The sequence below is a fragment of the Hemibagrus wyckioides genome, linkage group LG13 (genome assembly GCF_019097595.1).
Source record: "Hemibagrus wyckioides isolate EC202008001 linkage group LG13, SWU_Hwy_1.0, whole genome shotgun sequence".
In the NCBI taxonomy this organism is placed as follows: domain Eukaryota; kingdom Metazoa; phylum Chordata; class Actinopteri; order Siluriformes; family Bagridae; genus Hemibagrus; species Hemibagrus wyckioides.
In genome coordinates, this window is record NC_080722.1 from 11132633 (window position 1) to 11158836 (window position 26204).

The 26204-nt window shown below is 36.9% G+C and overlaps 1 protein-coding gene across 1 annotated transcript in view; it reads left to right on the forward strand.

Moving 5' to 3' along the window:
• Nucleotides 1-823: 823 nt before the first annotated feature.
• Nucleotides 824-26204, forward strand: part of LOC131364173 (cadherin-18) — a 79519-nt gene continuing 54138 nt past the window's right edge. Inside the window, exons 1-2 of the mRNA XM_058407298.1 lie at nt 824-1000; nt 14753-15419. Coding sequence (XP_058263281.1) covers nt 15171-15419 — 249 coding nt within the window. The 5' untranslated portion in view covers nt 824-1000; nt 14753-15170. The remainder of the gene's footprint in view (nt 1001-14752; nt 15420-26204) is intronic.

Below are 26204 nucleotides of genomic sequence, written 5' to 3' on the forward strand. Positions count from 1 at the left end.
CCTCCTCTAAATCTTCACTCCATTCTCTCTTCAGTCCCATCGGACTGCTATTCATGTGCTCGTTATAGCTACTACCATCCTCTTTCCCCTCGCACTTCTATCAAGCACCACCAACAAAAGTGCTTCAATTTTGGCCCATCTAACTGATGAATGAATGTTTCAGTCAAGCCTTCAGTCAATGTCATCTTTCTTTCTTTCTTTCTTTCTTTCTTTCTTTCTTTCTTTCTTTCTTTCTTTCTTTCTTTCTTTCCTCAAAGGTGAAATGTTACTTTCTTGCACTTCGTTGTGTCCCTCTTTGCATCACCCCCTTTTCCTCTCCTGTTCTATTTTACTTTATTATTCATTACATTTCCCTTTGGATCAGATGAGAGGGAAGGCACGGAGTGAGCCAGGTTGCCGCTAGCCTTTAGTGTACCTGAGGAAAGCCACAAGGGAAGGAAAGACAGGGTACATATGTGTGTGTCAGAGTGAGACAGAGAGAGAGAGAGAGAGAGAGAGAGAGACAGCGAAGACAGAGGAGCAGAGAAAGTAAGAAAGTGTCAGGGCTTATGTAAGAAATGAGGAAATAAGACACATCCATCGATGAAAGATGACAAACAGCTTTTAGAATTACACTGTTTAATAACACAAATGAGAAGCAGGAAATATGTGAGATTTGAAAGTGTTGACAAGAGATCTGAACGCACACTGAGAGAAAGAGAGAGAGCGAGAGAGAGCTAGAGAGAGAGAGAGAAAGAGAGGGTTGGTGCAGGCATGACAGGCACTCAGTGAGCTTTGAGACGGCCAATCCGAGAGCTAAGCTGCTGCAGTGGAAGAGTCAGGGAGGATTCTCCCTTGTGCTCACACACACTCAGACGCACACACACACGCACAGTGCACGGAACGGAGAGATTCTCATTTGGGGAGTAGAGCAGCACAAGGGAAATGGTGCGAGAGGCACGGAAACTGGAGTTGGACATTCATTGGGAGAGGAAATGCTTTTCTGGAACCATCTTGTGAGGTACAGTATGGCACATTCTATTTCACTACAGCTGCCAGCTGGTCTGATAACACCTTTGGGATTTTGAGAGACTGTTGTTATTATGTTAGTAACTGTGTACATGTGCACATACAAGTAGGAGTATCTAAAAAGAAGGACTAGATTAATATACTTGATGAAGACAGATAGACATGCAGCAGTTTGTAAGAGGAAAATGGGTATTTTGAGAGACATTCAGGGTTTAATAGGAGAGACTGAATAAGTCAGGAACTGAAAAAGAAATAAAGTATAGCTGCGGTGAGCTGAAAAAGCTTGTCAGCAGACCAAATGAGTGATAGTTAATGCATGTGTGTGGTTTTCACAGATTGCATGTGCTATGTTGCACGAACGACATGCTTCTATGGAGTTTCTGTGCTTTTTTGGACTCGTGTGTTTGTGTGTGTGAGTGTGTGTGTGTGAGTGTGTGTGTGTGTGTATTTGATATGTGTGTTTGTGTGCTCATGACTGTGCTGCTCTACTCTGATTTATGTGATAAGTCTGTTCTGCTACAGTGTAGACATGAAGCACAGAAGCAGCTTATTAGACTCCTTATGTTATTATCCTGTCTGAAATACACATTTGTGCTGGTGTGCACCCCACCAAAAAAATAAATAAATAAATAAATAAAACCCACACATACATATATACATACACAAACACACACACTTGCCGAGTGTTTTATTTGCTCATTTGTGCACTCATGACAGGAAGTTCTGATCATGCATAAAGCAATAAAGCACAGATTAATACTAAATGTTTGTGTCATTAGACTGCTGTTAAGTGTGTGTGTGTGTGTGTGTGTGTGTGTAATTATTTTTCTGTCACACAGTAGCACTGCCGATATTTCCTCACTTCAGCTCATGTCACATCTAAGATATTTATGCACCTCTCTTGCTCTCACACACACACACACGGACATACACACAACACACACAGACATACACACAACATGCACAGAGGGAGGGCTGTTTACCGTGAAAAGCATGAAAGAGTAGATGGGATTTGATTCCAAGAACTGTTGATTGTGTGATCTGTGAAAGACGAGAGACTGCAAGAGAAATAGTGGTAGCATGCGCTTGCTTTTCAGTCTTCAGTAAGTAGAAAACGATTTATCTGTCCTTCTTGACTTCCCTAGTTCCAAAATGATTCAGCTGAGACTAGGAAGAGTATTCAGTAATGCAGTAGCTGGCAGTGGAGAGTATTCTGTTGGGAGAGCACCGTCCTGCCATACATAACCCCCTCAGGCAACCAACACACAACTGGCCTACTTATATATAAAAATAATAAGGCAAGTCAGCATGTGAAAAAAAAAAATGCTAAGTGATTTCCAATCGAACTGAGCATTTCATTCCTTTTCCTTAATCAGAGACTAACATCATACATAAAATATGAATGTAGGCATAGAAACTGTACAAATTCTAACTCCATCCCTAACCCCAAGCACAGCATGTGTGACTGTTCATGTACAGTTCATGTACGTTATATAGATAGATGTATAAATGTATAAATGCTAACCCTGCCTCTATCCTCAAATACAACATTTGTATCTTTTATAAGAAAGAAAGAAAGAAAGAAAGAAAGATGCACTGTGGGTTTTATTCCCAATTTTATATGAATGATATAGTATAAATAATGGTATAAATGCTAACCCTGCCCCTAACCACAAGTATAACCTCTGTACCTTTTCATTTACAGATAAACAGATACAGCCACACTCACAATAGCCTGTCAGCTAACTAGCTCCCAGTGATGTGTACATTCCCATTCATTCTGTTAAACTGGCCTTCTCCCTTCTTCTTTTTCATATCCATCCGACGATCATTCATATTTTAAGTCAGTATTTATAATCATGAAAAATGTATCATTTGCTATGTCTGCTGTTGATGTCGCTAACTCTGCTATAGTTTCAGTGGGACTGGGAATTGGAATTGAATGTCACTGGAATGTGATTGAAAGCATTGAACAAGGTCTCTCAGCAATGCCTAGAGAGATCCTAACCTTTAGACTCTGTTTACTCACTAAACTCTGTCCCCTAAAGCAATAATGCACTGATGAATCATCAGAGTGGAAAAGCATGTAAGCATGGGCTCTATACTGACAGATGATTAAATCCTTAAAGCGTTCTTATTAAACTCAAACTCACTCTCTATTCAAAATTCTACAACACACTGACTAAAGACCTTCATCTCTCTCTCTCTCTCTCTCTCTCTCTCACACACACACACACACATACACACACACACACTTAAATTTACATTTATGCCATTTGGCACACACCCTTATCCAGAGCGACATATAGAACACACACACACACACACACACACCATAAAATTCTTTTGGTGGTGTGAAAATCAGAATTTTGATTAAAACCCTGACATTTAATCTTTAATACCCCAGTATAATAATACCTCACTACCAAGCAGGGGAAATCACATTTAACCATTTCTTTGTATATTAATACGCCACTGATGCCTACTACAAAATATGATTCAGGCACCTATACAGCGTCATGTTGGAAACAGATGTTAGAAAAGATTTTAATATTTTTCACTTTATGGGGAATCAGAAAAACAAAATGCACCTAACACAACATACTGCACAGCATGTCTTAAACTTAATGTATTTCGTAATAATCCTTTAAACCCTTTTAACTCTGAAATAGATGTAATAATAGATGTGTGAGACAGTATAAATAGAGCAACCATACTGCCTGAGTGACTTTAATCGTTTCAGAGTGCTCCAAACACCTCAGTATGCCTGTAGTTTACTTTCAGCTCTTACACTTTAGATCTGAAATGAAATACTGTCTCTGGTAATACAGCTTAGTATGAAAGCATTTTACCGGAACAAAACGAAAGTGTTTCCTCATTCATGTATAAGAGAGCTAACAACAAAAATTGCGTGGTGTGTAATTCAGTTAAATAAGTCCTAAGGTGTAACAACCACAATAAATAAATAAATAAAATCTGGAACTCTTTGGTTTGTTCCTCATTATTTAGTAAAAATAATAGTCCCTTATTATTTAGTAAGGTAGAAACAGTTTGGTACATGCCCCAGGAACTTAATTTCCCAGAATACCTTTCTGAATATCACCCTCAACCGTCCCACTTAATTTTGCCAGCTTACTAATTGCACTTACCTGCACTTCATTTACTAATCATCAGCTTAAATATGTCTCAGTTTATTTGGTTTGCTCGTTGTTTGTGCTATAATTTTCATTTCTAAGCCTTTCCCCTCAAAAAATTTTTGATCTCCTGCAGATGACTTTTGATGTTTTCTGATTTTTTTTTTTTTTTTTTGCCCTTTAGGTTTCCACTTCCTGCAGCTCTGTGTTTAGACAAAATTTCAGCTGTTTAGCTTTTAATCCCTGCCTGGTTATTTCACTTTAGTTTTTGCATGAGTTTTGGATTTTTTTAAAGCCTATCATCTAATTTATTCTCTGCCATTTCTCCCATCCTGCTCAAGTGTGACACCTTTAATTATTCAAAGACCCCTTTCTAATGAAACCCAATTAAGGACATAATTTATCTGTTTAAATTCTGTGAGTATTATAATCATAACCTTATTAGTTGAATATATATATATATATATATATATATATATATATATATATATATATATATATATATATATATATATATATATATATATATATATATATATATAAACACAAACATTATTAAGAAGTGACAATCAAATGTTCACATTTCACAATATCACTCCAGACTTTCTTGGAAGACGAATACAATACATGACTGACTTTGAGCACAAGAAGTGGCCTAACCATTAATTGGCTTTAAGTTATGCAATTATTTTTGATCTTAAGCTCAGCCATTACCAGTGACTGCTATTTAATAGTCTGACATAGCTTTACGGTTCTTTTCTTTGTATTGGTTGGTTGTTTATTGTGGTCAAACGTCTGGCCGGAAATAGATTTAAGCAGTCGCTGTTAAAAGTAGGTGTCCTCAATCATTCTTATGTTGACATGATCACACAAAAATGCTTTCAATCATGCATGATGTGGGCAAAGAAATTATCCAGCTTGGCTTTAAAGTGTTCACCACAAAATACAGACCAAAAACAACATGAGTATCTTTTTTGGGGTTCCTTATAAGCTGTGCTGTAGCCTTCATCGCAGTGCTGACTCACTCTGCACAGGTTATAGCATTTCTAACACTACTACCTGTTGAGACTGTGTATTGATTGAGCCTCAAGTCAAGAGGCATTCTTACTGTGCACTTTCAAGGAACTAGGGAATATGGGAGAGATTTCAGGGCTGCGGATCTAATCTTAGTTATCTATTGTTAGGTCAGTAAGAATCCTCCAGATGTGTGAAGAGATTTTTTTTTTAGTATAGTAAGATGTAAGAAACCAACAGGGTGTAAACAGTGTGCACATGCTAAACCACAGAGAATTGAAGCAATGCAATTACAGAGTGATTGTGATTGTGTGCAGGTTGTAGGCCCCAAAAGTCTCTGCAACATTTAAGAAGAAACACTGTATTTAATGAGATTACAGCCTTGCATGAGGATCATTTGGCCCTTTAAATTAAGATAACTTTTAATCCTTGCTAACACAAGCTATGTGATCTTTATATGCCTCCTACTATCTAGAACATGAAACATCTGTCTTTTTTTCTCAGATTTAAAGGGGTTTTTTTTCAGTTAAGGTTAAATGATGCCAAATTCTCAATCCTGTGCTAGAAAAAATAATCAATTTAGCTATAGGGGATATACATTAATTTTTACTAGTTGACAAGGAATTCAATTAAATATGATGACTGATCATATTGTCCATAATTAAACCAAAACAGGATTCAGGGCATCTCTGGTTTATTAAAGAAGTAAAGAATATGACAAGCCACATTTCATTTATCAGCCATAAACAGGCTATAAGTACTATAGTTTCCTTTCAAAAAAATAAATTAGTGGACTATGGGCGCATAATAATGATGTGTATCATAGAATCTTTTTTGGATTTCCCAGTCCTTCAGTGACTGACTTTCCTTGGAAAACAGGATGCTAGGTCTATAGCAGCATATTGGAAGTTTTTCCATCTTGTTCATTGAGCTAGTGGAATTGGATAATGACCTGCAAGCTGGGGCATCAAATACACTTATACGGTGCTAGTGACTGTTAGAGAAATTGCTTCATAAGTGGGTGGGAGTAGGTTTAAGAAAATGCACACCTCTACCACCTCTTCATACAAAGCAATATCAAAGTGACAATGTTCCATTTTATACCTAGATATATATATATATATAAAACACAGTTAATTGTAGATTTGGCTTTGTCTACTCTTACATATGTTCAGACTAACAAGTCCATTTAACCTGCTTTCTTGAGCATCTGCCTACATTGTCTAGCGGTCCGCTTCACTGTTTTTTCACTGCTTTCTCAAGTCAACAGCTCCCTACTTGAAAGACTAGAGGATGTATTAGTCTAGTATGCAACCACTTTCTGCCATAAGTAGCATTTACTATGAGGTTGGAGTTGTATGTCAGCTGTTATAAAGCCAAGGGCACTGTGACTGAAGTATTAGCTGGCACATAAACAGAACTGCACAAATATAATTAATCTCTTCAGCTTCAGTGATTAACACAGGTAGAGTTTTGTTTACTTTGAGATTCGGGATTATGTTTTTGCCATTAATGTAATGTTCAAACCCAATCTGTGCTAACATGAGTGATGTGTCTCCTACTGGCTAATGCACTAGCAAGCTGCAGGAGACATCATTACAACAACTGTGTGTTTTATCCTCCAAGCCTGCTGATCATAATAACATTATTACAGCACAACTGTGACACTGATGCCTTTATTGATTCATCTGTTCTTGCTTAAACTTGAACTTGTCTCTTCATGGAAATGCCATTTATCACCAACTTCAGCTAAAATTCTCCTCTTGTCTTAGCCTTTACAGCCTGTAGACACACAACACATTAACAAACCAAATAAAGGTCAGGAAAAACAAGAATCTAAAAACAGCATGCAAAACTCCAGCAGCAGAACACAAAAGCATAATCAACATTAACTTAAACTAGAAAGGGTAGGTACATCGCATGCTGATTGCTGATTGGCTACAGGATGGGGCAGGCTGAAAGAGCATAGAAAAGGATGGAGGATGTTTATAGGACAAGAAATATTAGCCCTTAAATATAACACCCTTAAACTAATCTACTGATAGATTATTGTGAAGAAAGAAATTACTCTTTCTTCTTTCTTTTCTACCCTTTACTATAATAAGTAGCACATTGTCAGGCTAGTCTAACTATAGACAAAACTAAGGAAGTGCAATTCAGCTTCTTTATCACATCTCATTTCTATGCATGATGAGTGTGGTCTTATAAACTCTTCACTAGAGTTCACAGATGCCAGCCTCTGATCAGGGTATTAAGCCAACAAGTCTAACACCAGCCTGTCTTTTGCTAAGACTGCAGTCTAAATCTCTTCTCTCTCAAGCACAAACCCCAGATGGGATCATAGTATACATGCTCATTTTTTCATGTTGCAGTTACATTACAAATGATTTTCTCAAGCAGCAATTTAGAATCAGTCAACCATCTCTTCCAGTTTTAGGCATGAGTCGAAAACGAGGTTGAAAAGAAAGAGTCGTCTGTTTAGCCATAATGTAGAGTTTACAATGTTGTCTGAGTTGTATGTCAGTTGTTATAAATACAAGAGCTCTAAGATTATCGTAAACAAGGTTGAGGCATTGCTCGAGGCTTGAACATAAACAGAGCTGCATTAATATTATTCATCTCTCCAGTTCCAGTGATTAACACAGACAGGGGATGCATTTACTGAGATTTATGTTAAATGTTTGTGCCAGTGTTCTTTAAACCTTTGTCTTTAAATATGATAGATAGATAGATAGATAGATAGATAGATAGATAGATAGATAGATAGATAGATAGATAGATAGATAGATAGATAGATAGATAGATAGACAGGCATTCTCAGCGTTAACAGCTTGCTACTCCACCAGCAGTGTCTGTTTATTCCAGCTCTCTGCAGTGCCACCAGACTTCTCTAATAATGACAAAGAAGAATTAAATCTAATTAGTGAAGAAAAGATTATCCAAGTAATTCTTGGAATAATGACAACCCTCAGTTCAATGCATCACACAGCCCTTTTATAAACTGCCATGCCATCCAGGATGTGTTCAGGAAGGCTCTGGATGTATACTCACCACATAAATGGTTCCTCAAACATATGGGCTAATTTTGAAGTCATTATTTAAGAAGGAAAGCATTTGTCTAATACAATATTTTAAACTCGTATAAAATTGTCCAACTTTATTATGCCTGCTAAGCTGATAAGGCTCTATTGGTGCATTTGTATAGAAAAGGCCAATACTGTGATGAGATAAAGGTCTTGCAGTTTATTCATATGTCTAAAGCAGAGTCTGAATGTGTGGGGAGTTCACATCACCTAGGGGAGTATGGAAATAACCTCTACTGAAAAATGAGATGCAGAGTTTCCATTTGCAAAGAAACTTTGTCCACTGGAGCTCCCCTGGGGTCCAGCTAGCCTGAGAGTGTCTGAGGAGAAAAATATCTAGTATCAAAAATTCTTGGGCTTGAGGAATGTTTGTTATGTTGTTGGAGTACTGAAAAAGCACATTTTTCAAATGAGCATGTCATTTGCATGATATTTCTGTTAACGAACATTATATTTCCTACTGTATATATAATAATTATTAGTTAGAAATTTTTATACATTATATATTGTTCCCTTTATACAAATATTTAACACTATTGGCACAAGGTACCATTATAGAAATAGTTGGTCCTAATACAGAAAATATTGAAGGAAGTATAAATGGCATTGGAGATGATGAGCATGCCTACTGATTTTATATAGCCAACTAAAATGTTTGTATACTGCACAATACATTTTAACATAGTGTCACTGCATGTATATGTATTGTGTGGTTGAGGATATAATGTGCTAGTGCTGAGGAATGTACAGGTTACTGCTTCTATGAGAAATTGTTTTTCCAACATATAAATTGAGAGTCTAATATGTAAACTGCTGTACGTGAGTGATATATAAATACAAACCCTGTAGTTTCTGCGTGTTCAGAGTGAAGAGTATCTGTTGTTAATTTATGTTTATTGTAAATACTGCAAATTATAATTACAATGTAAACAAATTAATTTGTGTATTCATAACATTGGTTAAACTAAATAAACTAATTTCAGATTCTAGCATTTAATATGTTTAATTTAATGAAACTGATGAAACACTTTACTGATGATAGAAAACAAAAGCATATTTATATTTTTCATGGAAGTAAATTCATAAAGAAAAAAAAAAGTACTGTGTAACTGAGAATGTCTGCATTTTGGTGTGTATCTGGGGAAGCGTCCTGATGAGGGGCAGAAGGACAGAGAGCCGGCTGCTGGTGAGTGCAAATCAGGTGGAACTGCTTAATATAAATGGTGAGGTTTAGTTAAGAGAAAGCAAATGATGGAGCGGTAAAGAGAGAGTGAGTGAGAAATTGAAAGCCTCTCTTTATTGATTTTCTAGTCCTAGATAAGATGAGAAATGCGCCCTGGAGCGATCTATTCACACATTACTGACTTAGTGACCCTCTTGACACACATATACACATATCCACACTCCGATTCACCCCTACCACCAGCTTGATTCATCAAGATGAAATACACTTGTACACACACATAAACACTTACTCAGCTATTTGTCTTTAGCCTCTGCCTCAAGCCCTTAACTAAATGAGTCTATTATAAAGGAGCTGGCCTGGTACCTACCTAGACCAATACCCATAGATTTCCACCCAAATACAGCTAGATTGAGGGTTAATTATGGCAGCAGTAATGTGGGCTAAAATTGATCCATTTGTAGGTACGTATTTAAGTTTAATGGGTTTTTTGTTGGTGGTGCTGGTGGTGTTTTTTTGGAATCTGGGTCAGACACAAATACAACCAGTGCTTTTGAATTGCAGTGGTCCGGCTGTAAGCTCTGCTCCATGTTATGCCTGGGAAATGGATACATATTGAGCTGTAACTGATTTCTGGCATCAGGATTTGGATGAGCTTGTCGCTGTCATTCCACAGTGATATGTGATCCAGATGAAGCAATAAATGTGAATCAGCAGTAGATCATTTTTAGAAATTTCAGTCACAAATGCAAGGCAGCAACAATTTCTTACAGTTTGACATTGGATGAGAGGGCTAAAATCTAATATCTATCAGCAGCACAACAAGCAGTTTTTAATGTGTGTGTGTGTGTGTGTGTGTTTTGTTCCTAGTGTTTCCTCTGACTAGTACACATGTATAACTTATATAGAAAACATTTGTACAAACTAGGATACACTAAACCATCAGCTATGTCATCTGTTTATTATTTTAAAACTTAACTTAAATTTCATTTATAATTTCTAATTCATTCATTCATTCATTCATTTTCTATACCCGCTTTATTCCTAATTAGGGTCACGGGGGTCTGCTGGATCCTCTCCCACCCTGGTACACCCTGGACAGGTCGCAAGTCCATCACTGGACCACACATCCACACATATAGACAAACAATCACACACACACACACACTCACTCCTATAGGCAATTTAAAATTACCAATCCACCTAATGTACATGTTTTTGGACTGTGGGAGGAAACCGGAGTACCCGGAGTAAACCCATGCAGGCACGGGGAGAACATGCAAACTCCACACAGAAAGGCCCCTGCCTGTTCAAACCCAGTATTCGAACGCAGGATAATTTCTAATTATATTTTCAAATTAATATATAATTTATGATTGGACAGTGTGTGCGTAGTCTGTTTTTACTTTCTCCTTTAAAGGCACTGGGAAAAAAGCAATATAGAGTAAATAATCCAGTTCTTTCCCATTCAATACTCCTGCAGCTGAATTTCAAATGCCCTCTCAGTCACTGTTGATGATGTGTAACAGATGATCCAGTGACATGGGCAGAGAAATATCAGCTCGAATGAAAATCAAATCAGAGGGGTGTTTCACAGCTTGAGCTTTGTTTCCTCTTCTTCTTGTCTATTTTCTGCCTTATGGCCATTGCTGGTGCTGTTAACCCTGGGAGCCCCTGGGATTTTATTCACAAATGTATGATAGGATGCATCTAGCACACACAACACAGTGAGTGAACACCTACACTGCCACAGATAGAAAGCAAGAATTTTTCTTTTCTTTCACCAATCTGATCTGACCAATTCAATCAGACTTTCCTAATAAACAACCTGTTGTATTGGCTTTTTCATAATAGCATAGTTGGATTTGAAGGGGGGTGGCTAGGGGAGTGGTGGGGGAGAGAGTGATTGAGAGAGAGAGAGAGAGAGAGAGAGCGAGTGAGAGAGCGAGTGAGAGAGCGAGTGAGAGAGTTAAAGTCAGGCTTATGGGTAAACAGATTATGTCATGGTAAAAATTTTCCATTGAACATTGCAGCAGATAAATGATATCCCACAGGCAGTGTTCTCCTGTGATGAGGATGTCAGAAGAATCTATTTCCTACTTGTTTCGCCTTTTCTCTGTCTTCAAGCACCCTCTATTCTTCCTTACCTCTCTTCTTCCTTTCCTTTTTAATTAGCCCCCCCAGAACACACAAACACACACACACGATTCCTATTAATACCGCCAAATTCATAACAAGATCATTTGTTTACAAGGCACATAGCCCATGTCTTTCATTTCTAATCTAAACCAAATATTAACAGGGGTCTCTAATCCATGCAGGCTGGTTTTCAGATAGACTTGGAGCTCTTAATAAAATAGTACACTAAAGACAAAGTGCACTCAGAGTACCAAAGCTCAACAGAGGAGGTAATATAATAATAAATGAATATGGAAGGCTCTGTAATAGGAGAAATAGGTGGAAGAAGAATAAGCAGCAAATGAGATGGGTAAAAAAGACAAAATGAAAGAAAAGGGAAGTGAAAGTGTAGTTTGTTTTTTGTTTTTTTTTTTTAAAAAAGTGCCGGTATGCCTGTTTGAAAGTTTTTTGAGAAGCCTACCTGCAGTCTCCTCAGAAATGCAGAAATAAATTTAATACAGTACATAGCAGTGATGAAGTGGCACTTATAGTATAGTAAAGCTTTGCTCATGTTCATCCGGATTGACAGTATATACATGTGCACACCTTGAGTGAAGTTCAACACTGAGTATTTTGCAGTGTTTCCCTTGTCTCATCATGCAATATGTGTTCAGCTATATTTTTGTCTTGGAGAAATAAATGCTGCTTGACATTCCACAAAATTAGCCTTGCCTTAATTTAGTATAGAAATTAATTTAGCACATACATTACGGGAGTAAAAAGCTGAGAAAGGAAACAAATCACCATGAGCAAAATCTTAAGCAGCAACCAAGTCCCTCATAACCACATTTGACAAGACGTGGAGAAAGGAGAGGAGAGAGAGTCAAGACATCACTCGTGGAAGCAACCATAATGAATAATCTAATTCAAGCAGTTTTCCGCTTCTCAATAGTGTGCAGAAATGAAAACTGTCATTTTTTTCTGCATTTTTTTGCACAACTATTTCTGTCTGGCGGCTATAGATGACCAAAAAATACAAGATGCCTTTCAAAGCATTTCTGTCCATGTGAGCTTGTCAGAAAATAAAAGATTCACCCAGATTCTCCCATGAATATATGTGGGTATTTGACTGTATTTGAAACTCATCTTTCTCTCTGAATCTTTCTTTCTTTCTTTCTTTCTTTCTTTCTTTCTTTCTTTCTTTCTTTCTTTCTTTCTTTCTTTCTTTCTTTCTTTCTTTCTTTCTTTCTTTCTTTAATTCTTTCTTTCTTTCTTTCTCTCACACACTCTGTGTGTGTGTGTATGTGTTTGTGCATGTGTCTGCGCACATGTGTGTGTGTTGTGTAGGAGCAAGCACCTGTTTGTGCATATTTCACAGTAGAGGCTGAGAGACGTTTGGCAGTTAGTCTACATTAGCTACAATAAGCATACTGTGGAAAAATGTGAGACTTTTCTCACCCCTCTTTGTCAAACCCCACCCCAGCATTTTTGTCTCTTTTCTGTGTGTGTTTCTACTTCTGTTCACTTTCCTTCAACAACTATGCATCATCTCCTAAACTGTTGCCAGATTAATAAATGTATAGCTTCTTGTTCATTTTATCTACAATATTATTTGTATAGAATCTCCTCCTCCACGCTGGACCTACCCAATTAGCTATTTGTATATCTGTCTACCTAGCTTATGTACCAGTATTTATAAATACATTTTAATGTGTACATGTCTCATTATTTCTTTTCTCAAGATGTTCAAGATCTCAGTTCCTTCTCATTCTTATTGTCCCTTTTGCTGTGCTTCACACCTCATGTGCTTCACAATCTTCATGTGTCATCTGACACATACAATCTCTGTCGCTGTCTCTCTCTTTCTCTCTCTCTCTCTCTCTCTCTCTCACACACACACACACACACGTCTCTACCTTTCAACTTTGCTAGTAGGCAAATTGCTTGCTCCATTGATATTGTTCTTTGAACCTCCATTTCCAACAAACTTGCCATCTCTTTTGGATCATAGCTGAGAGGCAGGTGCCAGGAAACAGAGAAGTTTGGTGCTAGGGATGAAAAGACTAGGTATGATGAGGTGTTTTAATTACAATCAGACTAACAGCCTACTGAATGAAAAGCTGCCAGCTTTCCCACACTCTCCAAATTGCCAAAATCTAATCCAAGCATCACTGAATAACACAGTTCTTTTTTCTTTTCCTTTTTTTTCAGCAAAAGTGGAAAAAAAAGAAAATGTGAAGAAAGTATTTTTTTTTTTAAATACATTAATGACAGATTAACCTTTACTTTCCTTCTCTCTGCGTAACTGCATCTATATTCTCTCTATACCTTTTGCATTATTTTCTTCCATACCTTTTCCTTTATCAGCTTGATCTAATATAAACTGTAGTAATTGAATGGAAGGTGGTTAATGTTTGTTTGAGTTAGATATGAACACTAATCCTACTCTTAACACTGACCTATTTACCTTTTAAATCTTAAAAATTAAGTATTGTAATTGGTTTATCAATTTGGAAATGCAAAACACTTGGACTTAGGAATCACATTTGGTTTACTCTAACAGCTGGATTCTTTATTTGACGTGTAATTTCATATATAAGTGTATAATATTCCATTTGTTAGGTAGGTTTTTTTTTGTTTGTTTGTTTCTTTTTTAAATGTATTTCATCTCAAATTAACAAATTTGTTTTCCTGGAAGGAAAAAACCTATACTGGTAATTGTGTAAATGTTTTCTTGAAGTCAATTTATACTATAAATCCATATGGACATTTGAATTTACTTTGAAAAAAAAAAACCCACCCAGCTTCTAGCAATTGAATTCATTCAGCTTTAATCAAGATCAAGTGTTTGTGTTCAGGAAAGTATAAATTGAAAGGGAAACTTTGTACAAAGGTTGTTTGTTTTTTAAAGGTGTCCCTGAACATTACATTACATTACAATGCACTTTCAATAAACCTTTGTTTTACAAGCATGTGACAATCTGGATTCTCAAAGCAAAACATATACATAAATCATCCTTAAGTACTCTTCATAGTACGGGTTTGTGCGTGTTCCCAGATTTTAAAGATGCAAACATCTGTTGGTGGACATACTGTGAGCTTGTATCTATGAATATGGGTATCAGGATTGTATGTAGTATCCTCCTTATGTTACTAGACAGCTAACTTCATTTAAGCCCATAATTATAATTCTTTTTTTTTTCCTTCTGTAGGTATCTCAAGATGGCCTGTGTCTCTGCACAACTTTGCTAAAACCTTTCTAAACCCAATATCAATTGTTTCCTGAAGCAAAAGCCCTCTGAGTCCATTATGTAAATGCATTTGTGCAGCCATGCTGATATGGATGAGTGAAACATGAGCATCATAAAAGCTTTCTGGACCTCTGACTCTGGCCCTTCTCTCTTCTTGGATCTCATCTCTCTAAAATAGCACCAAAGGAGGGCTACAGCTGCAAGGGTTACAGAACTGGCTGTTGGGGCGGATGAAAAAGAAGCTCATGAAGCAGATGATAGGCCATATCCGTAGGAATATACTTGCTTCTGGAATATCTCTATCATTTGGAATATTGTGATACTTTGGGAAAAATATCGTTATATTGGAATACTGGAAACATTGTACATACTCACCATCATGAAGGTGAGTCCAACTTCCTGTCTATGCCCTGTGCTTCTCTGTCTCTGCTTCCTGGAGAGAGGCTATGGGGCAAGTCATCACGGACAGGCCAGGTTGATCTCCAGGAATCACAACCTGACTCACAGTCACAACCATACAAAAGATGGGGAGACAGAAGTCCACCACAGACCAAAGCGGGGATGGATATGGAACCAGTTCTTTGTACTGGAGGAGCACATTGGACCAGATGCACAGTATGTAGGAAAGGTAGGCCATGTACTTTAAATTGTATCTCATATGCACCTGCAAATAAAAAACAATGTATACTCAAAATGTGAGAAGAATAGAAAACAAGGCATATCCTTTACAATAGAATAAAAAGCTGCAAGCTTTATTGTTAATATTTATCACTTTTACTGACAAAACTTTTACTATTGAAGACAGGTACTTTTGTCTGAAATATACTTCCACTGACTGTTTATAAGAAAAACCTCATTAATTTGTTTCTCATTTCTGAAATACTGACACCCATAAAATTATAAAGACTGTATTACATTCAAGACATTTGCACAGAAAGAATTTGCAGCATTTATTTTCTTTTGCTGCCCATATTTTTTGTTTATGCAACAGTTGGCCATGATCGATGAGTGTTACATATCCAATTAGTTTAGTGCAGCAGAACCGTGGCACTGTAAGCTTAGAAGGGTTGAGAGAATGTTGACGGCTATAAAGTTTGGAATGTACATCTGCCTGTGTTTGCTTCTCAGACTTGTTAAGCTTGTATAACATGGTTTCCTCACCCATGCCAACTGATAAACATGTCTGTAAATTCATTAGCATATTAATGTACTGAACTTGTTGCAGTGGAAATTCAAATCCCTGATCAATTGCTTATGTTAATTGTTTGAGCATGAAGTTTCTGTTAATGCAGTCAGTTGGAACAGTTCCAAACATTTATACATATTTTATAAATACAAATAGAATGAAAATGGTGGATATTGTGGTCATTTGAAATTGAAATTAATTTGGAGAAAGTTGTATAGACAAACTACAAAACATTTTCAACCCTGTTGTATGTTTGCTTGTGAATGATCAGACGGTGATTAAGTTTCTACAACAGCATGGCTTGGGAAGTAGTTCTGACTGTATAGCTTTTATTAATGCACTCATTTTAATATATTAGCATTTCTGTAGTAACACGTTACACAGGGACTTGTATGGTAAAGGTACAACATAAACATTATTATTTGTTAACATTAATAAAAACGTTTTGGTAGACTTTTTGGTGGACATGCTTATGGTGGACTTTCCAGCATCTATTTGCCACTGGGTCACATCCCATCATTTCATAATTGTCTTTTTTCCTATACACACGTCTTATTATTATTGTCTTAATATAACATATTATTCCTTAATTCAATAACATATCATAAATTAATCAATAGAGTTCAACTCTGTGATAAGACTAGGGATAAGTTGATATACATTTTGATGATCTTCAGAAATTATTTAATAAACAACCCTAGGGATGAGACATTAAGATGAACAAGACAATCAAAATTATGTTTCTAACTGTAATCTAAATTCATTTGATCACTAAAAGAATGGGATTTTTTTTAATTCACCAAAGAAAAGTACATTTGCAATACCTTCTTAGTAACTACTGACCAAAAATAATGTGGAATTCTGACCATCACACCAATTTGTGCTCATTCTAAAACGTTGGGTATTAACACAGAGTCCACTTTTGCTCTTATAATAGCCTCCACTGTTCTGAGAAGGCTTTCAACTAGATTTTGGAACATGGCTGTGATGATTTGTGCTCATTCAGTCACAAGAGCATTAGTGGATCAAGCACTGATGCAAAGATAGCAGGCGTGCACTTGCCATTCCAGTTCATCAAAAAATGCGTTCAGTGGGTTGAGGTCAGAGCTCGGGCCATTCATGTTCTGTTACACCAACTTAGGCAGATGTGGACTCCTATTTGTGTACAGGCACAATTTCATACTGGAATAGATTTGGGCCCCTTAGTTCCAGTGTAGGAAAACTGTAATACTAATGAATAAACATGATGCTAAAACATTTTAGACAATTTTGTGCTTGCAACTTTTTTGTAATAATTTAAGAAAATATAACAGGTACAGGTATATTTTGGCCATATGCTGTTGGTGCAATTCATTCATTCAATATGATTTAGAATCTCAGCACTACTTCCACTACCCAGACAGTAAACTAAACTACTGTATTTGTCTTGGCATAGTAAAACAATGGATTTTACATGACTCACGATAGGTTAGTCATACTGTTGCCATCAGCACATGTTTTGCACTGACATCTGGAGCAATTCTTTCATGGTTTGTCTCTATTCATTCAAAATAATGACCATATTTGTGTGACAGCACAACTCTCTTGTTCCAGTCCATCTGTTTTGGGTCGTACCTCTTGTATGATTTGTAAAAAAACAAAAACAAATGACAAATTTCTACCTGGAACATCTCCTAATAGGGTTTTTGTATTGTATCTGTGCTTTAATCAACTGCCCAGGTCAGTGGGAAACTTAAAGACAAATAAAAGATTATTCTAGACATTATCATTAGAACCAACAGAGAATCATTTAGTAATAATGCCATATTTTATATTTTTGTAGTATTTAATGCCATATAAGTAAAAAGCATTAAATTCAATGATTTTTTTTTTTTTTTTTTTTAAAAAGATGTTCAGAATAAAAATGAAAAATCTTGATATTCTCACAGGAAGAACAGTGCTCCTTGACATTTTCTTTTAAAATCTCTTCTCTCTTTTTTTTATCTCTTTTTTTTTTGTCAGATATAGAGATGAAGATGGGTCAGCCATGTTCTTTCATGTCTTCTCAGTACCTTACACAGTGAGACAAAAAAAGAGCAACAGTTCAGCCAGTTACCTAATACAAGTTATGTAGAAATATTCCTGAATTGCAGCGATCATTCTTTGTGCTTTTTCTAATCCATTTCCTGCTTCCGAAAAGAAAGGGCATGGGGAGATAAAAAATTCACACTGATACAACATTGTAATAACACCCAGTAATATATACTGTGATATATACTGTGTGTGTGTGTGTGAATGTTGAATGTTCAGGTTCATACCATCATCATGACATTGTACCTGTTGTCCTAAAAGAGAACTAGCAGGACAGCGCTGATTGAACTGCGGTCTTAAATAATGGAATCTTATCAGGCCTATAATTGCATGAAATACTAATTAGTTTTCATGCAATAGTCTTAGCTGCTTGGTGGCTGGCTTTGAAGTACGCTGATTTCTTGGCTGAGTGACTGTGTCATGGTGAGTCAAGATGCTCTCCCACTCCACAGCCCACAACCCACCTTCACCTTCCTCCCACACGGCACGGTTCGAAAACAAATTACACCAACAAAATTTCACAAATCCATGATGAAAACATGCTATTAAGATCAACCAGCTCATTATGAGGGATTATATCTGACACACATGCATACAAGAAATCCCTAATCTTTATTTCTGTCTAACTTCCTTGTTTAATTACAGGAGCTGTTATCACAGGAGTCGTTGGCAAAATATAACTGTGATGCAAAATGAATTGTGATTAAATAAAAAAAGACTCCTGGATATTAATATAAACACCCAGCAATTCCAGTGTGTATGTGCATGCACGGATGTGCGGCTTGCTCTCTATCTTCACTTAATTAAAGAACACAGGAGAGCTTTCTGGCCACTCATCGCTTAGCCTCATACATGACTGACTTCCTTACTAACTGACTTTTATTTCTCTGTGCTCACTTTGCACTAAAAGGGTTACCTTTGATGAACAGTGTCAAAACAAGTCAAATCACTGATTAGAAAAAATTATATCAGCTTACTGGTGTAAAATATTGTCAGTCAGATCTGGCTATTTAAACCTGAAAGCTGTAAAAAAAAAAATAATGTCTGCGCTACTTGGTGTCACATTGAGGAAATGTGTAGAATAGTCAATCTGTGCACAGTAATGATTGTCATTTCACTAATGCATAATGTGTGAGCTATAATGAATTGCAATGTAATTGTGGTTGAGTGAAAAGGGGGGTGGCACATTGGAACAAGTAGTAGGATAGCTGCCTCAAGGCTCTTTCTGGAGTTTCACATGCTCAGGCATCACATGCTAATGCCTAGTGTTTCCAGGGAAAGGTTCTGGATCCACCGTGACCCTGACCAGAATAAAGTGCTTACTGTATAAGAATGAATGAATGGTTGAAAATGGATTGCAGGGTTGTAACAGACTTTTGAAATGAATCCCAAACACCAACAGTTTATCCAGGGTGTAGTTAATATCTTTTTTGAATAGTTACTTTGAAAAGCACTTAATATTTGCAGCAATTGTATGGTATCATATAATACTGTACATGTTAATCACCAAATACTGTATGTACAGTATTATATGTTAACCACCGGCATAAATAAAAAAATAATAAATAAAAATTAAAAATTACCTTCTTTCTTCCCGTTCTAACCTTAACCCCTGGTACCAGGAATGTCAGATAACAACAAATCCACAACTTTCAATCATCCCTGATTCACATGTCTATTGGTTCATCTAGCAGTTTTTTTTTTTTATGTGGGAAAGAAGACTTATAGATTTTTTGAGTTACAATTTGTAGTAACCTAATCTGATGTTTACAAACAGATTTTCTTATGCAAAATGTGTAATGTGGTCTGCAGGGCTGTAGTCCAAATTTTACCACCTCCATGTAGACTCATGAGTCTTGCACATAAAAATATAGCCTATAAAATCAATACTTGGCCTGCTTCGGTCACTTCTGACAAGTGAAAGTGCAAATCATTCAAATGAATGCCAAACACATGAAGACTTGGACTGAAATTAAGGTACAGGTGCTTTCATTAAAAGTATGAATGATTGTAAAAGGATTGTGGCATTTTCTAGTCTCCTGGGATGCTACAGGATATTCAGGCATGGAAGCTGTTGTCATTGGCTGACTGCATGCACTCAGTCAAGACAAGCTGTTATCTGCTCTTCAGCAATATGAAGACACTGGCAAGGAAAATCCTTTTCATAATCCCTTGTCTCTGTAGTTGTTCCACTTGGGAGCCTCCCATTCATCTACGTCAGACATTTAAGATGGATTAGTACAAATGAAAGCACGTGCAACATGTGTTGCATAGAGAGTGGAGCAGGACACAAGTGTGTAAACTCGGTAAGGCTCTGTATTGCAGGAAGCCAAGGCTAATGCAGAGTAATCCATAAAACAGAACAGAGAAATAAGAACTAGGACTTAATGTAACTAATTGAAATGTAAAATGACACAAAAAGGCAAACTAATCGAGAGCTAACACAAAATAGGTGAACACAATGAGGCAACAAACCAATGACATGACAGCAGTGAAGACAGAACAGGAACAGAAAACAATATAAACATGATTATTTGGCATTTATCACCATGAGAACCATGACACAACAGCACATGACTAAATTTTAGAGGGTAGTTAGGCCTAGAACTCTGTAACAGATCCCAAGACCTAAAGTTTCTATGAAACACGTCTGCATTAATCTGAAATTCAATATATTTTTCATGTAACCTTAATGTCTAACATTTTGAATAAACATTCACTTCCCACGTTGTACTGAGCTCCTGAATAACCCCGTAGTGGATTTCCCCTCAGCATTATGTCACTTGCCTCTGTCTACTTACATTTCACTTCATTTCACATTTCTCTCTACTGATTAATGCTTGCATTAAGCGTAAAGAAAAGAATATTATATATGTCCTGAAGAACCAGAATGTGTTATTCTCAGTGTATGTTGTGAATTGCCCTGCCATAAGATTCTTCATACAGTTATAAACGGAATATTTGTCATTAAGAAAATAAAATAAAATACTGTTTCTTAGAAAAATCAAAGCACAGGGCTGCAGTTGAAATTCTTTTTCATCTTTTCTACCTGGTATGCAAACAGATCACTAGTGAATGCTCATTATTCAGTGAGAAATAATTTACACCAAGATAAAATGCACTGTCACAGATGTCATTTTATTCCTTACAGTAGAGAAGGGAGAGAAATGTTGGTACATAATTCATGTGATTAAATTACTCATTTCTCCTATCACCTGGAATGTTTCGTTAAAATTCGCTTCCTAAAAACTAAGCTCTATGAGCTGTATGGTGGGTGTATAGTCATTTAAACTGATTGAAAATCCCAAGAACAGTGTTTGTCCAAGTGACATGATCGAGAACATAGAATAAGGATTGATATCTTGTTTTCTATTGTGTACATTGCCATGGTTTGGGTCCACATGTACCCTTAGAGAGAAGAGCCACTGCAAATCAACTTCTTCTGTTTTGTCCTAGGATGAAATATTTCTGTTTTGAAACAGAGTGGTTCTTATCTTAAGGGTTCTTATCTTCTTTTCGACCCTTTCTCATTTTAAGAGTTATTATTTTTAGAGATTATCTATGTTTTAGTGTTCTCCCAGAGGAACAACCCAAGAACTCTTAAATGATTATAATTTTCTAACAGTTTTAAACATAATGTGATTATAAAGTGAAGTTTCAGAAATATTTCTATGTAAAGACTTTTTTCATGAGAATATATTTAGACATACAGTGAGGGAAAAAATTATTTGATCCCCTGCTGATTTTGTACGTTTGCCCACTGAAAAAGAAAAGATCAGTCTGTAATTTTAATGGTAGGTTTATCTGAACAGTGAGAGACAGAATAACAAAAAAAAATCCAGAAAAACACATTTCAAAAAAGTTATACATTGATTTGCATTTTATTGAGTGAAATAAGTATTTGACCCCTTTGCAAAACATGACTTAGTACTTGGTGGCAAACCCTTGTTGGCAATCACAGACGTCAGACATTTCTTGTAGTTGGCCACCAGGTTTGTACACATCTCACATCTCAAGGAATTTGGGCGCACTCCTCTTTGCAGATCCTCTCCAAGTCATTAAGGTTTTGTGGCTGACCCTTCATTTCCCTCCACAGATTTTCTATGGGATTAAGGTCTGGAGACTGGCTAGGCCACTACAGGACCTTAATGTGCTTCTTTTTGAACCACTCCTTTGTTGCCTTGGCCGTGTGTTTTGGGTCATTGTCAGGCTGGAATATCCATCCACAACCCATTTTCAGTGCCCTGGCTGAGGGAAGGAGGTTCTCATCCAAGATTTAATGGTACATGGCCCTGTCCATCGTCCCTTTGATGCGGTGCAGTTGTCCTGTCACCTGGGGATGGTGTACTTGGGGTCATAGGAAGCATTCCTCCTCCTCCAAACACGACGAGTTGAGTTGATGCCAAAGAGCTGGATTTTGGTCTCATTTGACCCCAACACTTTCACCCAGTTCTCCTCTGAATCATTCAGATGTTCACTGGCAAACTTCAGATGAGCCTGTCCATGTGCTTTCTTTAGCAGGGGGACCTTGCGGGCGCTACTGGATTTCAGTCTTTCACGGCGTAGTGTGTTAGAAATTGTTATCTTGGTGACTATGGTCCCAGCTGCCTTGAGATCATTGACAAAATCCTCCAGTGTAATTCTGGGCTGATTCCTCGCCGTTCTCATGATCACTGAAACTCCATGAGGTGAGATCTTGCATGGAGCCCCAGACCGAGGAAGATTGACAGTCCTTTTGTGTTTCTTCCATTTGGGAATAATCGCACCAACTGTTGTCACCTTCTCACCAAGCTGCTTGGCGATGGTCTTGTAGCTCATTCCAGCCTTGTGTAGGTCTACAGTCTTGTCCCTGACATCCATGGACAGCTCTTTGGTCTTGGCCATGATGGAGAGTTTGGAATCTGATTGATTGCTTCCTTCTGTGGACAGGTGTCTTTCATACAGTTAACAAGCTGAGATTAGGATCACTCCCAGAGAGTGCTCCTACTGTAATCTCAGCTCCTTACCTCTATAAAAGACACTTGGGAGCCAGAATTCTTTCTGATTGATAGGGGATCAAATACTTATTTCACTCATTAAAATGCAAATCAATGTAGAACTTTTCTGAAATGTGTTTTTCTGGATTTTTTCTGTTGTTATTCTGTCTCTCACTGTTCAGATAAACCTACCATTAAAATTACAGACTGATCATTTCTTTTTCAGTGGGCAAACGTACAAAATCAGCAGGGGATCAAATAATTTTTTCCCTCACTGTACAGTATACTCCACATATTTCCAGGTCTGATAAAGGGAATAAAATAGCTACTAAATTACATGCTACACCTCTCAAAGAGTAAAGTGCTAAACAACTGGAACACTAAAGCATCACTTAGACAAGTGGTGATTTTTCTTTTTGTTTATCTTACATCACTCAACATTTCTGTCTTTAGTTTACTTTCAGTTGCCATGGTTTCACGTGTAGTGCCAGGCTATATACAGATGACAGAAACATACTCTGTATGTGGTACCAAAAAAGAAATAGTAACCTTTCTCACACTAGGCTAATAAAAGGGAAACATACAGCCACATCTTTGGCTTCACATTTACAAGTTGAACTCCACTTTACTTTTTCACATCGTTCTCTTGATGTTCCGTCATTAATGTGTGCTTGAACTGTAGATGACTGAATCACTAAATAGTAGACACTGTTCTCTCACCTTGCAGGGTAACAAATGATGAAATAAGCTAGATTTTACAATAGGAGCTAAAGAGGAAACATGTATGTTTATATGTAGTGAGTTTTTCTAATTGGGAAGGGAAGGGCGGTAATCATGGTGGACATCTTTACATACTGCCTGGAAAATATGGCTCATTATTTGTTGGATATATAACTCTCTCTCTCTCTCTCTCACACACACACACACACACACAGAAACAGATTAAGTCCCAACCCTTTTACTGTCCTCTGAAGAGAATTTAATCACACATAAAAACCTCCTTGCTAATTGTGAGTATGAGGCTTAGCACTGATTGATGAGTTTATCCTACTCTCTGACCTCTCTGACTTTCCTCCCTCTCTTCTCCTTCCATCTTTCTCTCTTTTCATCTTCCCTCCCCTCCCTAGTCTTCCCTCATCTTGTCATTTTCACTCCTCTTATCCATTTGGCCCTCCCTCACACATCTTCTCATCCACTTCTTTGTCCTTTGAGCCTTCTTCCGTCTTTTCTCTTCTCCAGGTCATGCCATGGACTGCTAGATTTTTCCTTTTATCCATTGTCTAACATAGTGCTTTTGCTTTCAGATGCTTCAGCTGTATCAAGAGCCAAACATGCATGGTGTAAATCAACTTTATAAGATGGATAACCCAAATCCCCCCCCCTACTCTCAGCTGGAAAGATCTTTATTAGAGAAGCAGGAGAATCCGATGCAGGGCTCATATAGTGTCCCAGACTTTGAAGCTGTTTCTAGCTTCAGTGCCTTTGTGTAGTGTTAGTTAGTTAGTTAGTTAGTTAGTCTAACCATTTTGTAAGCCAAAAATTAGTTTAAACATAAAAATGGTTTCATAAATAGTTATTTAATTTAATATGTACAGAGATGGCAGACTAATTTTACTAGATGAGAACAAAATTACAATTAATTAGGTTTTAGAAGTTAAACTTTTACCAATATTTTACCTTGAATCTCATAATGATCAAAATGATAGCAATATTACAGCAAAATTGGTCTCATATTAGGTATTCAAAACATCAGACAATCCATTGCCAACATCATTTAAAAAGTGACTATGAAAAAGGATTTCATTTACACTACCCTTCTTATTGTATTCTGATTCATTATTAGTTTTTTGGCACACATCTTTTAATATGTGTTATATTGGATGTGCAATTATGGGTGTATGACTGGTTTTACTTTCAGTTTGGCTCTTCTGGGAGTCTCATAGTGATCTAAACTTATTGCAGCTATCAATAACAATTAGTGCACAGTTTTACATAATGGTTTCCAGCTCTTTTCACATATAATGTAATTATTCTTGATAATGTGTCCCTTTTTTAACAATTCTCTTAAACAAGCAAATTAGAGTGGTATTTTACACCCCACTTTAAGGAAAAGATATAGGTTTGTGGTGTAAATGGTTCACGCCATCTTAAGTCCCCAGAAATATGTGCTAACTGATCATTTCACAACATTAACACATCTTAAGACACTGCTCATTTAGCTGATTTCTATTCTATTTAAATAGAAACTTCTTAAATTATTCATTAGTTTTCATTTGCTTCATTTCACTGGCTATCTGATTTATATATCACTTTAGCATGTGTATATTTCAGTGATTAACACTGCATGTTAAATGTATATATTCAGACGTGAGTCCAACATCCATGTTCTGTCATTATTAAAAAGATGACTGCATGCTCGACCAGTCACTAACCCTGCATTATGGTGGGCTAGTACTAGCCTCATTGACCCAATGACACTTTTATTTCCTGGCATTAGCAGGGGAATTGGCTAAGCACTTGGGATCTGTAGTTAGGATACTGTGATATATTAGCCTGTTCCTGAGCAAGTCAGTGGCCAAATTAGAACCCTGACTCTAGGTTAAGTGAAATTTATGTGCTCTCAGAGACAAGGGAGGCCATGAGTGGAATTGGAGACTACAATGTTTAGGTTTAAGGCTGGCTTCAGCCTCATTCCAAATACAACCATTCCGTGCAATACTAAGCAGCAATATTCGATATAAACTGTTTACTCTGCTGATATGTGTGTGTGTGTGTATGTGTGTGTGTGCAGGTTGTTTTGTTCTAAGAATAATTTCTCTGAAGTAATTTTAGAATATTGTGAAGAACATATACTATACACTATAAGGCAACAAGGTAATTTTTTGGCTATCCAAAAGTACAAGTGTACTTTTAAAGTGTAGCTCTAAGTGTCATCTACTTCAAAGATCCATGCTGGAAGAACTACTTATGCACATCCTCTGAATCAATAACTGTAAGGTCATTATTTCAGATTCATTTCCAGAATATGCCTTTCTTGGTCCCTCTCTGCTTCACTACTAATTTTGCATGTTGTGTTTACAAACTCGTAACACAACAGCTCATTACCTTAAACTAACAGCCTGTGATTGGAGACTATCTGACTGTAGTCTGGGCTCTGACCCTTCAGTTAATTACTGACTGT